General features: G+C 39.1%; 1 protein-coding gene across 17 annotated transcripts in view; it reads right to left on the bottom strand.

The window, feature by feature from the left end:
- Positions 1–19,830, bottom strand: part of IFTAP (intraflagellar transport associated protein) — a 65,874-nt gene that overhangs the window by 43,256 nt on the left and 2,788 nt on the right. For 5 of the 17 annotated variants that reach the window (XM_086341175.1, XM_086341187.1, XM_086341176.1 and 2 more), the window contains exons 2-4: positions 18,091–18,167; positions 17,446–17,503; positions 4,330–4,485 (exon numbers count right to left, since the gene is read on the bottom strand). In XM_086341175.1, the coding sequence (XP_086197301.1) occupies positions 4,330–4,462 (133 nt within the window). In that variant the 5' untranslated portion in view covers positions 4,463–4,485; positions 17,446–17,503; positions 18,091–18,167. Of the gene's footprint in view, positions 1–4,329; positions 8,511–17,445; positions 17,504–18,090; positions 18,168–19,830 lie in introns of all 17 variants that reach the window. The other 12 variants (XM_086341174.1, XM_086341186.1, XM_086341179.1 and 9 more) reach the window with 5 other exon arrangements.

The raw sequence follows: 19,830 nt of genomic DNA, 5'->3' as shown, positions 1-19,830 counted from the left end.
TTAAGTGTATAAATATGGCAGTGAGTAGAAAGCTGTTATTATGTGATAATATAGAAACTGATAAAATCACTTGGGAATCTGGATCCCAGGTATTTAAAGAATGAAATGAGAGAATGAAAAGCAAAGTCTTATTTAAGAGTTAATCACAAAATTACAGTAGATTCATCTCAATTTCCAAAGCATTTTAAGCTGAAATTGGTAAAAACTGGCAATCTTAATGGAAATTAATCATTTACTCTGAAGCACACACAAAAAAAGACAATAATGGTGTGAGTGTGTGTGTGTATGTGTGGGAGACAATGAGTGTTGGTGAACACAAACTATACCTTAAATGTTTTCGAATCCTTAGCGTATAAAACAAGAAATTCAGACAAGAAGACACTCAGAGGACTGTTGAATGAATAAATGAATGAATGCATTAACAGAAAATCAAATGTAATTATTTATATCTGTGTTTTTGTAACCTAAACAATGATAGAAACATAACAAGGAGGAAGAAGCATTTTTTTCCCTTTAGACACACAGTCTGGTATCAATTAATTATATTCACAAAGAAGCTGAAATATCAAAGATTGAAAGTCAGCCTCTTATTTTTATCTACAATAATGTCAAAAATATAATAATGTCTTCACTGATAATGAACAAACTCAAAATCTGCACACTAATTTTCTAATACAAATCTTAAACTCAGTCTTAACCTTCTTGAACTGAAGAATTCAATTAAAATGTCTGCTTAAAATTAATAAGCAATATATCTCTTTAAACATTTTGGTAAAACACAGTATTTATCATCAAATATGCACCATGATTATAAAAACCAGAGCTGCTTAAAAAAAAAAAACTGCAAAACATAGTCAATATAAATGTACTGGAGTGAGAATTATGCTACAATATTAACAGTTTCCAACTGTTTCCCAAGCACCTGAAGCAGTAACGTGAATTTCTTCAAAAAGGCTCTAGTTTAATTTTTTCCAGGGAAATATTTTTAATAGGATTACTGACCCTTTTAACACTCTCGGAAAGAAAATGAATCTCATATGTGTTCTGGCAGGTAACTATTACAAAAATAAATAGAAGAGTCAATCAGTGAAAGCATACTTGAGAAACTAAAGAAACGTACGTAACTATACACGGTGAGAACTACTTTAACACAGACAAGATTCCACTTCATATTAGCACAACAACCAAATACCAAGACAAATGAAGGGCTGGAAAGCAGGAGACAACTGAAGAAAAAGCTTTCAGATCTTCCTTCAAACAGAGCTAACTGCATTGACTGTGGCCAACTCTGTTGGCTATCATTCAACTCTTAGGCCTGACCCTAAGTCCTATGTGGTTTTTCAGAGGTATTTAAAAGTTTCAGGGTAAGAAAGGACACTTAGTGATTTAAGACATATTTTTGCACTCACAGCTCTTGTGCTCTAGGAGGAATTTTTTCAGGTCATTAGTTTATAATGTGAACTGGTGCCTAAGGATATTTTGAAAGGGAAAAAACTAGTGTGCTTGGAGATGCAGTTTATGTAACTTGCATCATCATTTATTTCAGCTCAATTTGGGGCCTAAACTGAACTCAAAATGAAGTCACCACATCTGCAACAGATTCTCTGGGCATGGAATGAGCACACAGAAATCTGCAAACAGAACAGACTCCTTACCCGGAAAAACAAAAACAGTGTAACCTCCTTAAAATATCCAAGTCCTTGCAAGAAGTTCTTACACTTCCAGAGTACAAAAATAAAGTCAGCCTTACAAGTAAGTTCCAAAATAATCTGGGTTATCAAAATGCCACTGGCATACCAAAATGCATGAATTCTGCCAGTTTTATCCTTGTTTCCACAGCCTGCCCCAGCCATTCACACAACCATGCATGTGTGGGTCTGGAAAACATGAAACTAAATCATTAGACTCTGAGAAGGCAAGCATCTTCCTAAATCCATGTGCATAAGACAAATGGTGATTTGGCCATTATCAAGATTAATTTGATCCACATATGATACCAAAATAGATCATTCTCAGCCCCAACTTAACAAAGTATTTCCTAAATTCTCTATTTCCCTTTCAGTTCAGTTCAGTTCAATTGCTCAGTCGTGTCCAACTCTTTGTGACCCCATAGATTGTAGCACGCCAGGCCTCCTTGTCCATCACCAACTCCCGGAGTTCACTCAAACTCATCTCCATCGAGTTGGTGATGCCATCCAGCCATCTCATCCTCTGTCGTCCCCTTCTCCTCTTGCCCCCAATCCCTCCCAGCATCAGAGTCTTTTCCAATGAGTCAACTCTTCGCATGAGGTGGCCAAAGTATTGGAGTTTCAGCCTCAACATTAGTCCTTCCAATAAACACCCAGGACTGGTCTCCTTTAGGATGGACTGGTTGGATCTCCTTGCAGTCCAAGGGACTCACAAGAGTCTTCTCCAACACCACAGTTCAAAAGCATCAATTCTTCGGCGCTAAGCTTTCTTCACAGTCCAACTCTCACATCCATACATGACCACTGGAAAAACCATAGCCTTGACTAGACGGACCTTTGTTGGCAAAGTAATATCTCTGCTTCTTAATGTGCTATCTAGGTCGGTCATAACTTTCCTTCCAAGGAGTAAGCGTCTTTTAATTTCATGGCTACAATCACCATCTGCAGTGATTTTGGAGCCCTAACCCTACTTCCCTTGCTGCTGCTGCTGCTGCTAAGTCGCTTCAGTTGTGTTCGACTCTGTGTGTCCCCATAGACGGCACCCCACCAGGCTCCGCCGTCCCTGGGATTCTCCAGACCAGAACACTGGAGTAGGTTGCCATATTTCCCTTAAGAGTAAACAAAACAGATAGATATTCCCACTACCTTGTACAATAAAAGAAACAGGTTAGAATCTCTTTTCCTTTTCTTCATTATAACTTCACTTCTTCTACATTTGTTAAGGACACATGAATTATGGCTTCAAATCATGGAGCTGAGGATCCTGAGATTGTTATAACCTAAGAAATTATGGAACTCCCTATTTTCAATCCTGGGTACACATTAGAATCACCATAGGAACTTTTAAAAAGTCTGTATTCCCAGGCCCCATTAGGGCCCTGGAGTTGAGTCCAAGATACATGTAAGTCAACAGTCTCCCAAATGTGGAGTCATGACCCAAAAAGGACCAAGGTTGAGAGCAAGCCAATGGCAGTCGAAACAGAACTCAATGCCTATAGAAGCCAGTGGCGTGAAGGAAGCAGGCAGGACATGCACACAGTTTTAGGGTGTGTGAGAGCCAGAGAGTGTATCACACTAGTAAGGTCACAGGGTAAGTGTAAGGCTCCTGAACTCTAGCTGCTGATACTGCCATCAGGGAAATAAGAGGCAACCGTCTTCTCACTTAATCAGAAAAAAGAAAAAATAGAACATCAAGATTTTTGTGTAACATTTCCAACTTTTAAATGTTGGCTCAATAAAACAATAACAATACTGCATGAGGTAACCAAACACATTACGAAACACAGCACGCGTTTGGCTTTTAGGGCTTCAGTTATCACTTCTGGTCTAAAGGGTGGTTTCCATTCTACAGAAACCACAGCATGATATCACCACAATAAACAATAATAATACCTAGCCTTCATTAAGCATTTACAAGCTAGCCACTATGCTAAGAGGTTTACATGGATTATCGCAATTAGCCTTCATCAACCTTTATGGTACTATGAATATCCCCCCTCTACTCAAGTGACGTCCCCTCAAGCCAGAAAGAAGCAATGCCAGAATCCAAACGTGTATGGTGTGACTCCATATCCTGCATGGTGCTAGGTTTCTTCAATGTTTTCAGTGTGCTCTTAAAAGCCTGGACTCTTTGCACTTGTATTTTTTCAAAACTAAAACAAAGGGATTATACTAAATGATTTCTTGGGTCCTTTTAGTTCTCAAATTCAATGGCTCAGATTCCACAATACAACTCTTGGCTGGATAAAAAAGTTAGCATTTATATGCATCAGTTGCAAATGCCTTGATGAGAATAACCTGATCAAAATAATGGAATGAATGAATGCTCATTCAATAGTCTTTCTGAAAAGACAGCAAAGACATAAAATCATAATAAAATTCGTTATCTCTACTGGGCTTCCCTGGTGGCTCCGTTGGTAAAGAATCCACCTGCAATGCAAGAGACCAGGGTTCGATCCTTGGGTTAGGAAGATCCCCTGGAGGAGGACATGGGGAGGATACACTCCAGTACCCTTGCCTGGAGAACCCCCAGGGACAGAGGGGTCTGGGGGGCTACAGTCCATGGGGTCGCCAAGAGTCAGATACCACTGAGCAACTCTCACTTCACTACTGTCATAGAAAGTTTACTTTTCCATCTTACCTTTTGAAAGATGAGTGAACGTTCTCAGAAATTCTTCATATGTTTGCTCATGACAATTAACAAACTTATCCAAGACTTCTTCAATTAGCCGATCTTCATCCATCATCTCCAATTCTGGTGTCTTGGCAGGCATTCCTATTCATAAGGCCACTTTATCTATGAGACCAAGAAAAACATGAGCTATGGTGAGTTGTGCAGTACCAGCCTCTTGAAACTACTCTGGACGGGTAGGTGGAAGAATTCCAACACTCCAAAAGGACAAATCAAGATAGTTATTAGAGTGATATACCCTGGTTTAAGAGACCAGAGTTATATTCATATCTCAATTGTAGAATTGAACTATCCCAATTTTATTTTTGCTTGTTTCCTGGTTACCATCTTCTTAATTCACAGCAATATCATCACACAGTTACATAACTAGAAACTCAAAATCTTTCAAGGTGAGATAAACCAACCACCCATCCAAAGACAACAGCAACAGTTGCTAACACTTGTTACTTATTGAGCACCTATTAGGTACCAGATACTGTTCTTTAACTTCATAACAATTCTAGCTCTGATTACAGAGCCAGTAAGCAGAAATGTCAGTTCTAGAAGTGTGACCCTAGAACCCATGCCCCTAAGTACTTCACTATGTTTCTCTATTCACTGCATGACATACACACACACCCTCCATACTCTGGTACTTGTGCTGCCAAACAGTTGACCTGCCTGTGCTTTAACACATCCAGATATTGAAAACCCTTTTTGTCCAAAGAAGCCTTTGGACAGCTCTATTCAAGCCTCCTTCTAAAACAGCCTAAATGTGTCTTTGTGTTCCCTACCCCAAACTGGTCCTGGCCCCTGGATGGGACTGAACCATTTCAATTCTTTTCATATACGATTTCCTTTCAAATATTTGGGCAAGCCTGTCCTGCCCTTTCTCAATCTTCTTATTTCACCCACTTACACAAATTTCTTTTTCAAAATTCAGTTCAGAATTCAGTTTGTCTCTGAAGGCTTTAGCTTTCCATCTCCCATCACCACAAGAGCACATCATAATTTCTGTGCTGCTTTTCTATGCTGTGTTCCACTTATCCCATTGTATTGTAAATAGTTGTATACATTTCTGTGTCTTCTATGAGACCTGGAGCCCGTGAGAGAAAGGGTCCATATCTTTTCATAGCTCAGGACGTGGCACAGAGTTGGCGGTCCATTGATCTCAAACTAAAGTTACTCATTTGAGCAGGTACTACAGTCAAATATTGTTAGAAGTTGGCCAAAAACTCTGCTAAGCCTACCCAGTCACTGTATCTGTACCTTATGTGACATGGCTTTGAATCCTTTCACCCTTCTGATCAATCTACCTGGAAAAGATTTCACACTGTCTGCATCCCTTTAAAATGTGTCCTCCAAAAATGAAGACAAGATTCCAGGAACAGTCTGGAGACAGTGATATTTGATTAACGCTCATATTCTAAATGCCTTACTCCTACTTCATGCAAAGATCCCGTTCGCAAGCTAGTGGCCCCCTCACATTGTCAGAGCATTGACTACTTCGTAACTAAATGCTTGTCAGCTGAGACAGTACCTCAGTCCTTGAGGAGTTTGAACTTTGTTTTTAGTTGTGATATTTCACCTTGTTAAATTCTGTTCATTCTGTGTGAAATATGATTCTTACACAGCTTTGCGAAAAATGACTATCTACAAAAAGCAGAAGAACAATGACAGCCTAAATAGCCAGTGTGATTCACGGGAGGGGTTCTCCGATACTATATAAATCCCGTGGTTCTTCTATTTTTCCTGAATAAAAGTGAACATCTGGTGTCTGTTATTAACATCATTATTTGATATTTACCATAAAGTTCAGGAAAAACAAACCAAAAATATATTCACAAGGTGATACCCGAACTCACTTAGTGGCAAAACCCAACCTGAATTAACATCAAAGTGTTTGTGGCTTTTATTTATTCTGTATAAATAGTATTACTATTTATGTTTCCCTGAAAAAAAATCATGGGCTTGCTTTTGAGGTGCTTTTCCAGACCCCACTGGAGATTTTATGTATTAATAATATGTGGCATTTGCCCTGATTACCTTTCTAAACTCCAAAAAACTTTTGAATTCTGAAAGACAACTGACCCCAAGAGTTTTAAATACGAAGTATGAAGCTACAGGTACCTCTCAAGATTGCTGTAAGGATTAGATGAATATACAGGAGGCCTCAAGAAATGTCAGCCATGAGGATGACGACAACGGATCAGCCTTGGTACCCTGTCCTTTGTTTACATCAAGACCTGTGTTTACTGTGACCCCTTTGACTTTGAAGGTACTAATATTACCCAAAGATCAACCAAGAGAATTCATGATGCATTACAATCCTAGATAAAACATGATATTGTAGCAGTCCTAGTGAAAATAAAAAGTCTAGCTATACACCAACCCAAAATGAAAGAAATAATTTGGACCTGAAAATTAGCTATAAGAAACAGCACCAGTTACAGTTTATGCAAATTTGCCTATAATACTGCCAGGCTTCAGCAACCCATAGTTTAATTATGCTTGCAATTGCTAGCTAATAAATAATGATAAATTCAAAGGTGGTTATTATTTAACTATCAGTAGGACAAATACTTAATTACCAAAATGTTAATATCAATCTGCTTTTCCAGAAGTGGACCCCAGCAAAATTCCAGCACTGTATTATAGCAACCTCTTCCTCAACCCATCTCAGGTAATCTACTTCTGCGGACAAATATCAAACAGTAGCAGCCAGGTTGTACTTTATATTGCTGGATGCTTTGAGAGTTGTAGTAGGCATTCCTTTAAACATGCTTTGCAATTCTCAAATTGGTATATTTTGAGTATTTAGCCTTAACACATCTCAGTTTTACTAAAGGCAGACAATTAACAGGCTGAGCACAGCACAAATTCAACATCTTTCAATGTCTTTAATTTTATTCCTGTGGTTATCACAATACAGTAACTGTACAGACATTTTAAAGACTTTTGCAAAATCCAGTTTTACAAGCTGTCATGATTTAAAGAGTTTAACCCACCTTCAAACTTAGCACTTTCCTTATCTATGAAAATACAAATAACCTCATGTTAAAAGTCCTCAGAGACTGACAGAGCAGATAATCATTTACCAGACAATCAAGTGGTTTATGCAAATCCTAGTGGTTTTCTAGAAGGAAGCATTGCTTTTTCAGTTACCACTCACATTAGTTTGTGTTTTTACCATGAAGTGTTTTTCTAAAAGACAAAAAGGAAGAGACAGAGATATACTTGCCTGGATAACAGGATTCTTTGATTTGGTTTTTTTGTCTTAAAGCTTAAAGCTCCACATAAAAAAGACCCAGAACATATTGTGATGATAAGTAAACGTGTAACAACATACACTTTCACAATCACAGCCTCCAGAAGGAACCGCTGGGAGGATGTGTCGCTCTGCTTGGACTACTAAACTCCACAAAAGACCACAAGCTTTCTTAGGAACAGGATTCTCTGCTTACTGAGTCCCTGGGAGCTAGCAAAAGAACCGCACCATCTTCCTGGAGTCCTGCTTTCTTCCTTTCAAATAACAAAACTAACGACCACTCAAGCCAGGTAGTGTCACCTGCTCTCTGAAAGAAAATGTAACACATCCAGGCTAGTTCTGAACCCAAGTTTGCTCACTGCCAGAAAGACCAATACTTGAGAGACAAGTATTGGTAAAAAAGGAAAAGCTGCTTTATTCAGGAGGCCAGTGACCTGGGGAGATGGTGGCTAATGTTCCAAGATCATCTCCAAGTTGCTGGCTAGGAGACCAAGGTTTTCAAGGGGAGTTTCAGGGATGTACAAGCAGGGGTCGACATGCACAACAGCAGTCAGCTCCGATAATCATCTCCAAACTGGTCCAGTTAATGTCATCTTCATTAGGTGTTCATTAATTTTCTACTCGGGGTCATTCCATTCCCGTGTCCTTGAGGTTGGTTTCTGAAATTCTTAGGCAAGCGAGATTAGTTCTCATTCTCTCCTCGTCAGCTTGTCATTATCTAGGCAGCTCTGAGGCATGCCAGGGCCAGCAGGAAAGGAAAATGCCCATGAACTTGAAAATCTGTGCTGTTCAAGATGGATCAGCTCATGCCCTGGGTGTAAGACCCCACTGTCAATCCTTCATTCCATTTCTATGGAACAGGGGCAAAGGTCTTTCTTTCTTTCTAGGAGAAAGCAAAAGCAATGGTTGGGACATTTTGTTATATACTTAGAGCCTTCATGATGGTTTAAGAGTTTCGGTTTTTAATTGACTCTCCCTGTGTCATCAATTTCAGGTCCACTTGGAGCCGGTTGGTTAAACCCACAGGACATTATCTCAACAGTTTGGGGTCATAAATCAAGACACTGGTTTAAGCTAACAATAGAAAAAAATTATGTTGGGCTGTTTTTTCCTTTGTTTGTACATTCCCTCACTTTTCCAGACAGTACCTGTTTGAATCTGCTCTTCGGAGCTCAGGGAAGGTTTAGGAGACTAAAGCCTTTTTATAAACAAGAGGCAAGCAGAGGAAGAGTGGGGATTGGGGGGTGATTTGTCCTAGGAAGGTCCCTGTAAAGGGTCCCACCCCTTTACAGACATTATTATAAAATAAAGTATGTGGAACTATCACCACTGATGTAGTATTTCTTGGATACTTATCTTCAGATCCCTGCCTCCTGTGACTTACTTAAAACACATCTGTCAGAGATGAAAGCAAGAAGCCTTAAGAAACAAGTCACCCTGAGCTAGTAAGCTTTCAAAACATATAATCTGCTTTCTAACAGTACAGAAAGGTATATGCCTGCAAAATCGTGTTTGTTGTTGTTGTTGTTAACTGTGAGGCTTACTGCTGATACTTGAAAGTAATAAATAACACATTTTTAAAGAGTTTTGCAGGGACTATCAAAGCCCATTGTCTCAAATTCTCATAGTTCTGTTCAAGCAGCTCCTGATGTATGAAAAGTAAAATGGGATATTTTACAAAGAATTCACAAAGTCTGAGAAGGAAAATGTCAACCTTGGTGCTGCACAGGCTAGGTCTCTTTTTATACTTTGGAAAATGAACAAATCTCAAAAGACCAAATTACACAGTAAGGGTACAGATTTACTTACATGATAGAAGAGACTCGGTATGAACTGACAGCCTCTGCCTTGACTGAACAAAAACTATTTTGCATCCCATAATATTTTCATGTTGTTTAGATCATATTAAGGAGAATGAAATTCAATGACAGAAATTGGCACAGAGTCTCAGAGTTGAGAGAAACCTAAAGGTCATCTAGTTCAATCGCAGAATACAAATAAACGAATCTGGAAAAGAAACTGTAAGTGAGGTTTTTGTCAACTAATGACTCTACTGGAGAGCAGCATTATGTGGTTCTCATAAACAGTAATGAGATCTCCTGATTATGATTTTTAATGCATAGATGAAGTCATCAGGAGATTAAGCAATAAGCAGAAATCTCACTCAGGTTGGGTGTATTCATGTGTCTGACTACCACTACGTTCTTTATCCCAATAACATACAAAACATCTTGAGGCAAAATGCACACACTCACACACACACACATGCATATACATCATTTGTTTTAGACATTTACTGATACAAACAAGAAAACAAAGGAAGAGAGGAAGAAATAAATACAAAACTTCTTATGAAATAGAAGAGGATCTAAATTCCTTTATAGTTTTTTATCCGGGTGATAAAAACATACATTTTGGCATCAAAGAATACACAACACTTCAAGTTACAAGCTTCTCCCAATGAGCCTTTTCTAATACTTTAAAAAGCATGGAATTCTCCATTATCACCAAAAAAGATGACAGTATAAGCCTCTGCTGCTGCTGCTGCTGCTGCTAAGTTGCTTCAGTCATGTCCAACCCTGTGCGACCCCATAAACGGCAGCCCACCAGGCTCCCCCGTCCCTGGGATTCTCCAGGCAAGAACACTGGAGTGAGTTGCCATTTCCTTCTCCAATGCATGAAAGTGAAAAGTGAAAGTGAAGTCGCTCAGTCGTGTCCGACTCCTAGCGACCCCATGGACTGCAGCCCACCAGGCCCCTCCATCCATGGGATTTTCCAGGCAAGAGTACTGGAGTGGGTTGCCATTGCCTCCTCCAATAAGCCTCTAGATTTCCATATAGATTCCCCTTGATACAACCCTTTGCAGTGAATATTACAGGAAGCCTTTGGTAGGAAGCAGTAGAGGCTTGGAGATAACTGCTAACTACAAAGCTTTAGAAGAGCAGCTTCTCAGGTGGTTCAGTGCCAGTACAGGAGATGCAGGCTTGATCCATGGGCTGGGAAGATCCCCTGGAGAAGGAAATGGCAACCCACTCCAGTATTCTTGCCTGGAAAATTCCATGGACAGAGAAGCCTGGCAGGCTACGTCCATGGGGTCACAAAAGAGTCAGACACGGCTTAATAACTAAACAACAAAGCTTTAGAAAAGAAAAGCTGCATATTGTCATCTGTGCAGAGGTCTCAGAAGTTGGCACATCTTTGTTACACTTTTTCCTTGACAAAAATCTCATCTTAAGGAAAAGAGAAAGAGAAGACACCCAGTAAAAGTTTACCAAGAATGTTGGAACTCAGGCGTGTTGATGGTTTTCCTCCTGCAATAAGCTCTAGAGAGTGGGAATAATACTAATCTATAAAATTACATGTTTAAGCAGAAAGTTTCCTCTTGAAAAATTTGCTTCCCTTTCCTGATCATCCATCCAAGTTACCGTAATGGGGTTTCTTGAGCCTATCATTTATTAAGACTTGTTCATCAACAGATTGTATAAAATCAATTTTATTTCCCCAAAACATACTTTTCCTCCAAGCTGCTCAAGTCAATCCAGAAATGTCTACATTGACTCACTGAGGCGGGTCAATTATTAGACTGTTTTCAATTACACAGTTATTAATTCCATTAAACAAAAATGCAAACAGTTAAGCATTCAGAACTTCCCTCTCCTTGATTACTCCTTATTTTTTTTAAAAAAGCAAATTACCTGTGGACATAGAAGCTGAAAGATGTACCCATAAGACAAATTTTAGAAAATTCATTGTTTTTGAAAGCAGAAAAATTACTTTTCCACTATCATTTTTGTTTCTTAATTTTCTTTTTTGAAAAATTTGAGTCAATCACCTACCTTCACCTCCTAACAAAACTACAAACATATTAACTGACCTCTGCTGCTGCTGCTAAGTCGCTTCAGTCATGTCTGACTCTGTGTGACCCCATAGACGGCAGCCCACCAGGCTCCGCCATCCCTGGGATTCTCCAGGCAAGAACACTGGAGTGGGGTGCCATTTCCTTCTCCAATGCATGACCTCTAGACTAGTACATTTATCAAGACAAATGTACAATACGCACATTTCAATCTTACTCAAAACTGATCTCCTGGCCTCAGAAACGTGATCATCTACCTCAATGAGTTACAGACAATAATAGTGAGTATTTCAGTGAACATTTTTTCAAGGCCCCTGATAAACCTGTGGATCCAAACAGGCAGTAGAGTTTCTAAGTCAACTTTAGAGCTCTATAATCACGCAATAAGGTTTCAATCATAAAAGAGTTATTAGCTCAATTGTAATGCCGCCTTCCCATGGGACACGATGTCCCATTTTTGCTCATTTTATCTGTATTGCATGACAACTGTGGCACAAAAGCATCCACTCTCAATTAAAGTCATCTCTTTGTCTGGCTTCCCAGCCTGTGGGCCATGTGCACAGCACACACCACTTCCACAAAACCAGAAAGCCTGCTTTAAAGCAACACCTGCACAGCTAGTTAGGAGCAGGTGTAGACCCACCAGACTAAATCAACTCTGTTTTTAGGAATTCATTTCACAAAGTGTTTCAAAATGCCAGATGGTGCAAATAATATCGACCTTTTCATCTGACATTCTCTTAAAAAGAAATAAGATTTTAAAGCTGTATTTCTCAGCTATTTTTGATTCTAAATTCCTATGACCGTAGAATAACAAATGGGCCTTAAGGAGTAACACAGTGATTCCCTAACTTCCAATTTCCCTCAGCATTTTATTTGCAATTTTGCTTTGTGTACACAACATAACACACACACACACACCTACGTAAAAACCAATTTCTTTTTGCCAGCATGGTTTCTATACACAAAGGCAGAAATTAAGAAACACATATTCCCTCCTTCTCTAAGAATAAAAATTTTAAGTGCATTTTCTTTCTGAAACAACACTGTAATCACCTCTCAAATGTTGCTCCATTTTATTCTACAATTAGGAATCCTCCTTAAAAATCAGAGAATGTTCTGGTCAGGTGGCTGCATTTAATTCATCACTTTAAATAAAAAATGACAACTCACTTGTCATGTTCTTCTCTTGACAATCCATCATACTAACTGTAGATTGCTTCCGTCTATGTTTCCCTTTCCTTCCTCTTTTCTCCTCCTTGCTAGTTTCAGTTGTGCCTTCTATCGTGGGATTCATTCAACAAGTCAGACACCTACCTTTCCCATACTATTTATATTATTTCCTGAAAAAAAATCAGCCACTTATTTCAAAAAGTAAAAATTGTCTATGCCTGTTTGAATGCTGTGAAAAGCTGCCATCGACCTTATTTCAAACACTTGCTAACCCGTTGGGCAATGTCATTTCAGTTGTTTCTTCATTTATAAAAGGGGATGGAAATGCTTGACAGGTCACTACATTTCTTGGGAAACACTGTCAAGAGTTCACAAGACTGTGCTCCTCCTCTGCCCGCCTCAGCTCACCATGTACACACACTCCTGTAGCTGTGTTACCCTTTCAAGTTATTTAACTTTTCTAGCCTTAAGTAGTGTGAATGTAGATATAAAGGGACAGGATTTGAAGTTGTCTTCCATCTCTGACGTTCTATTTTTCTCCAACTATGTTTCCTTTTTATTCAGTTACTATGACAGAATACCCCATTACTAAATCTTTTATCTCCTCTGTGGAATAAAGATTATTTTACTCTGTAATGACACTGACTTGTATTCTTTAATTGCCCGCTGTCTTTGGATTTAAGGCAGAAGAAATACACATATCTCAGTATGAATTTGACTCTGCCCCTATAATTGTGATTTCTTGGTGAATTTTTAAGGGTGACTACTTCCTACTATCATGCAAGCTCCTTAAGGCAAAACCTGTGTCTGTGATATTTTTTTTCCTAATCTTCCACAGTGGAGGTACACAGTGGATGCTGGATAAATATTGTTCATGACTTCACATTTAGCTTCTGTGCTAGGATGTTGATAGGCTGGGGACAACGAACCCACTCAGCAACCAACTGCCTGTTTTCTGGTGTTAGCAGAATGCAAAGGCTAAAGCACTTACCTAAACTCACCCCCGGTCTGTGTTGCATTTATTATTTTATATTTATTGTGGAGATATCCACTGTGTCAATTAGATGAGCGCTGTCACTGATGCTGGAATTTCAAGTGCCATAATCATTATACGACACCATGAATAGGTTAGGGAAATAACCCAATGCTCTTTTGCAGACAGAGATAAAAAAATCACTGTGGGAGTAACCAGAAGAGATGATGACACTTTTTTAAAGAATGGACCAACATTTCAAATGATGAAAATCAGCCAAACAACTGAGCTACTTGCTCGGTTTTTAAAAAGTCAATCCTGAAAATGCATCCTAAAGTTTTTCAAAAAATGAACATCTTCACTTTTACAAATAAATGTATGGCACCATCATATTAGACAGATTTATTGAGTACACTCTCTATAACAGACACTTCATATCCATCCATCCTCCCAATAAGGCAGGTATCACCCTTGTTTTAGAGATAAGGACTGAAGCTCAAAAAGGCCCTTCAGCTAGTAAGTGGCAGAACTCGGACTCAAATCCAAATCTATCTACCTCTAATCACTACATTCTATCATCTAAGCCACACACAACCTGACTGAATGACCAACAACACTGAACGGTCTGATAGACTGCATTATATTTACCTAATGGAATTTCAGGCAAGTATTAAAAATTATAAAGGTGGAAATATACATTTCATAGTATATATGAAATAACATTACATCAAAAAGATAATACACAATTTAAATACATTCTTATCATAATTATTAATGTAGGTACACCTGGATAAAAACTAGAACACAAATAAATAAAAAATTTTATGGTTAGGAAATGAGCTTAAATAAGTGGTATATATTTTTCTTGAGGTAACTGTTTTTAATGAATTGTTTTAAAATTAAGTCAGCTACAGTAATCAAGGGAGTGTGGTACTGGTGAAAGAATATACAAATAGATCAATGGAACCAAACAGAGAACTCAGGATAGATCCACATAAGTAGAGCTAACTGATCTTTGACAGAGGAGCAAGGGCAACACAATAGAGAAAAAAACAGTCTTTTCAACAAAGGGTTCTGGAACAACTGGACATCCACAAGCAAAAACAGGAATCTAGGCTTATGAATAAAGTGGCTCACTGAACAAAGAATAAACCACAAAATTATGAAACTCCTAGAAGTTTTATATCAGAAAAAAACCTAGATGACCTTGGGTATGGCAATGGGTTTTTAGATACAACACTAAAGGCATGATCCATGAAAAATATAATTGATAAGCTGAACTTCACCAAAATTAAAGACTTATGCCCACCAAAAAAACAGACAGGAGAATGAAAAGAAAAGCCATATGATGGGAGAAAATACTTGCAAAGAACACATCGATAAAGAACTGTTATCCAAAATATACAAAGAACTCTTAAGACGCAACAGTGAGAAGACAAATAACCTGTTTAAAAAATAGGCCAAACACCTTAGTAGACACCTCAGTAAAGAAGACGTACAGATTACAAGCAAATGAAGAGATGTTCACATCATGTCATTAGGGAAGTGCAAAATTAAAACAATGAGATACTACACACCTATCAGCATGGCCAAGATCCAGAATGTTGACAACACCAACTGCTGGTGAGGATGTAAGCAACATGAACTCTCATTCATTGCTGCTGCTACTGCTGCTAAGTCACTTCAGTCATGTCTGACTCTGTGCGACCCCACAGACAGCAGCCCACTAGGCTCCTCTGTCCCCGGGATTCTCCAGGCAAGAATACTGGAGTGGGTTGCCATTTCCTTCTCCAATGCATGAAAGTGAAAAGTGAAAGTGAAGTTGCTCAGTCATGTCCGACTCTCAGCGACCCCATGGACTGCAGGCTACCAGGCTCCTCTGTCCATGGGGTTTTCCAGGCAAGAGTACTGGAGTGGGGTGCCATTGCCTTCTCCGCTCATTCATTGCTAGTGGGTATACAAAATCATAAAGACAGTTTGGAGGTTTCTTACAAAACTAAACCTACTCTTACCATATGATTCACTAACAGTGCTCCTTGGTATTTACCCAAAGGACTTGAAAACTTACATCCACACAGAAATCTGCACATGGATGTTTATAGCAGCTTTATTCATAACTGTCAAAATCTGAAAGCAACCAAGGTGTCTTTTGATAGGAAAACAGATGAACTGTGGATATCCAGGCAATGAAATATTATTCAGAGCTAAAAAGAAATGAGCTATCAAGTCATAAAAAGACATGGAGGAAACTTAAATGCATGTTACTAAGTGAAAGAAGCCAATGTGAAAACTATACGACATCATGAAATCTGCAAAAGTATGGAAACAGTAAAAAATATTAGTGGTTTCAGGGGTTGAGGAAAGGGAGCAATGAGTAAGTGGAGAACAGAGAACTTTTAGGGCAGTGAAATTATTCTGCATGATGCTATAATAATAGATACATGGGCTGCCATCTATGGGGTCACACAGAGTCGGACATGACTGAAGCAACTTAGCAGCAGCAGCAGCAGCCATTATACATTTGTCCAAACCCCCTGAATGTACAACACCAAGAGTGAATGTTGATGTAAACTCTGAACTTTGAGTGATAATAATGTGTCAGTGTGGGCTTCCTTGGTGGCTCAATGGGTAAAGAATCCACCTGCAATGTGGGAGATCTGGGTTCGATCCCTGAGTTGGGAAGATCCCATGGAGGAGGGCATGGCAACCCACTCCACTTGCCTGGAGAATCCCCATGGAAAAAGGACCCTGGCGGGCTGCAGTCCATGGGGTTGCAAATAGTCGGTCACAACTGAGCGACTAAACACAGCACAATGTGTCAATGCAGGTTCACCTATTTTAACAAATGTACCTCTGGTGGGAGGTACTGATAACGAGAGGCTATGAATGAGCAGGGGCACCAGGTATATGGGAAACTCTACTTTTCATACAATTTTGCTGCAAACCTAAAACTGCTCTAAAAAATAAAGTTTATCTTAAAAAATTAAGCCAGCTTTTACATCTGTTCTGAACCCTTTGGTTTATTCTTCTTTGACTGTGCAACTTTCGGGTAGGAATGGGGGAGGCTACCATCACAGCTTTTAAGACCGCTGTGAAATATTTTCCTTGGCAGAACATTTATTTAATCTTTTTGCAACAATCTTTTGAGGTAGATATTTCTATCCCCATTTCAGAGATGAGGAAACAGAGGCTTAAGGATTAAGATGACTCCACCTGGAAAACAGCAAAGTTGGCAGAGAAAACCAGGACCACTTGACTCTAAAGCCCATTTTCTTAATCACCCCATTGTACAATCCTACACAGCAGCTGCCCGATATAAAGCTGGTGGTAGGCCTCGCATAAACAGAAGTCCTCTTGAGCCTTGCATTAAAGAAAACAAGAGCACTCAAAATCACTGACACTGGTACTAGTGGTTTCTGTTCTAGGAAAAATAATTTCCCCATTTGAATTATGATAGTATTTATTTGTTGCCATTGTTGTTGTTAAGTCACTAAGTCGTGTCTGACTCTTTGTGAACCCTTGGACTGTAGCCCGCTAGGCTCTTTTGTCCATGGGATTTCCCAGGCCAGAATACTGGAGTGGGTTGCCATTTCCTTTTCCATGGGATCTTCCCAACTAGGGAATCAAACCCATGACTCCTGTTTGGCTTGGCAGGTGGGTTCTTTACCACGGAGCCACCTGGGAAGCCCCAGTATTTATTTAAATCATATTAATTATATTCATTTTTCTAAAATGTTTTTAATAAATCAGGTTTCTACCAGGGCTTTTTTTTTCTGCCTTTATAGATGAATAGTAGATTAGGTTTTCATTGCTCACCAGTAAGGAAACAGTTAAATCTTGAGGGTACACCCTGGTGGATATCTCCCTCAACCATCTAAAGAAAAAAAAAAGTCACAGTCAGTTACTCCCGTTAGATCTGCGTTCACTGGGACATCTGTAGGCACACATACATGCTCTGTTTACCGTCATCCTTCTGCAGGCCACGGTCAGAGTCAGCAGTCAGTGAATCTTCCCCACGTGCTGACATTTAATACCGGGTTTAGCGGCAAAGATTGAGAGAGGGCTGAGCAGACCCCTGGCCTTCAGGTAGGTCCAATAACTTCATTTCTACTGGAGCTAAAACCTGGGAGCTTACGCTTGTCAACTTTTAGGGAAAGATGCCCCTTTAGCAGTATGTTAGTTCCAGTTGGACTGGGTGTCCAGATAGGGAAGGGATGATGTAGAATTTGGAGAGAAAGGGGCTTTCTGGTCTCAGGCTGCAACAAGGATTTTATTCCTGTGACATCCGAGTTGACATATTAATCTTAGTGCATAAATGCTTCTCTGGTACAAGGGTCAGAAGGAAGACCCAGTCCTGGCTCCACTGGCAGCAAAAAAAATCAATGTGTGCCTCAAGCCTGATTAACTGTGCAAGATAGGGTTAATTCACACACTGAAAAGACTGCAGTTACATGAGGTTACCTGCTATTTTGGAGCAATCAGGAAAACGTGGGCCACGCTGATCAGTAAGATTTAATGCTTCCGAGTACAGTAGCTTTCTTTGGAAGAGAAAAAAAGTCAGTTCAAACACAGGAAACTACAAACCCAGACCTCACACCATTAGTCCTCTTTTGATTCTCAACTATGCCCTAGCTTCATAGTGAATAAGTGAAAAGCTCCCTGCTGAGGGATGTTAGCATGGGGTTGAGAAACTTGTATAAATTTATTGGTCCCGTATTTCTGTCTTTTAAAAAGAATCTTTAATGTGTTGACTTTGAAAGTTCCTTCAATCGAAGAACAGTGTCTTCTTTTTCAAACCCTGCCTGTTTTTATCTGGCCTATTTAAAGAGAACCACTTCAGTAGATTATTTTAGTTATAGTATCACCTTTTAAAAACTCATTTAAAAACCGAGATGGGACAAATAGAGTCACATTGAAACTGGAAAATATACCATAGTCTACTCCTGTGAAGACATATTTAAGTTAGTAAAGCAAAATTACAAAATCTAAACTACATGGCAAAATAAAGTGAAAACACTTTCAATGTTAATGTTCATTCTTTAAATACATAAGTCATCCGGCCATGGTTTAAAATGTGTAACCTAAAAATTAAAAACACAAATACTTTGTGTTACACGAAGAGGTAATTCATCTTAACAGTAATCTATTTTACGACTATTTTTAGGCCCCTGTAATTATGGGGTGAGCCAAGAGCAGGACATCAAAGGGAAACGAGGTCAGGAATCTTTGCAGACCCAAAAAGGCTACACAAAGAGATAGTATTCGTCATGTCTTGTCTAAGAAAATGTTTGTTTGATCTACAATAACCACGTTTTCCTTTATGAGAAGTCAAAATCCCTATGAACTTTATTTGTAATCAATTTTTTGTTAGTAATGTTTTTTTTAATGAGAAAACATTGTACAGCACAGAGAACTCTACTTAAGGCACTGTGGTGACCTGAACAAGAAGGAAGTCCAAAAGGGAGGGGATATGTGTATATGTGTGGCTGATTCATTTTGTTGTACAGTAGAAACTAATACAACGTTGAAAAGGAATTATAGTCCAATAAAAATTAATTTAAAATTCAAAATCCCCATGAACTTTAAAATGAAGCCAATAGGCTACAGTGAAACTTTCTGTGTAAAAGCAAGCACTCTCGGTGTATGGTCACCCCTTGGGATCTGGGATCCATTACCTCTGCACAGCGAGCTTTCCAGCCCAGTCATTACTGGGTGAAGGCCAATCTTCCCTGGTGTTTACAATAAGCAGGCGCTGGTGCAGGTGCTCCCTCAACCCCAGAGTGCGCAACTCTGAAAATCATGCGCACATCATGCTGAGTGTAATCACTGCTGGTTTTCCTTTACTAAACTGAGTGCCAACAATATTTCCCTTTAGTTCCGATGGAGAGCACTTTCTTAGTTGCACAGATGCCTTCTCTCACATATACCTGGATAGGCCACAAGTAAATAAAACACTTGCCCAGGTTATTTCATAAGCAAGGCAAGTTGCTGGACCTACAAACCACCATGTCTGAGGAAGAAAGAGGCTTGCTTCATAACCTTAGGCATAATCCTTCTCATTCAAGTTCCTTATTTGCTTTAATAACCCACAAGATGATTATTAAAATATCACACTTTGAATCTCCCAAGCTAAAAATAACTAGAAGAGAATAATTAGCAATTAATTAGATCTGATCTTCAAGGCCCCACCAAAACTGCATT

The sequence above is a fragment of the Bos grunniens genome, chromosome 15, assembly GCF_055505025.1.
Source record: "Bos grunniens cultivar Pamir isolate PY7600 chromosome 15, Bosgru_T2T1.0, whole genome shotgun sequence".
In the NCBI taxonomy this organism is placed as follows: domain Eukaryota; kingdom Metazoa; phylum Chordata; class Mammalia; order Artiodactyla; family Bovidae; genus Bos; species Bos grunniens.
Note: the sequence above shows the minus strand (reverse complement) of the source record. Positions and strands in the feature narration are given on the sequence as shown.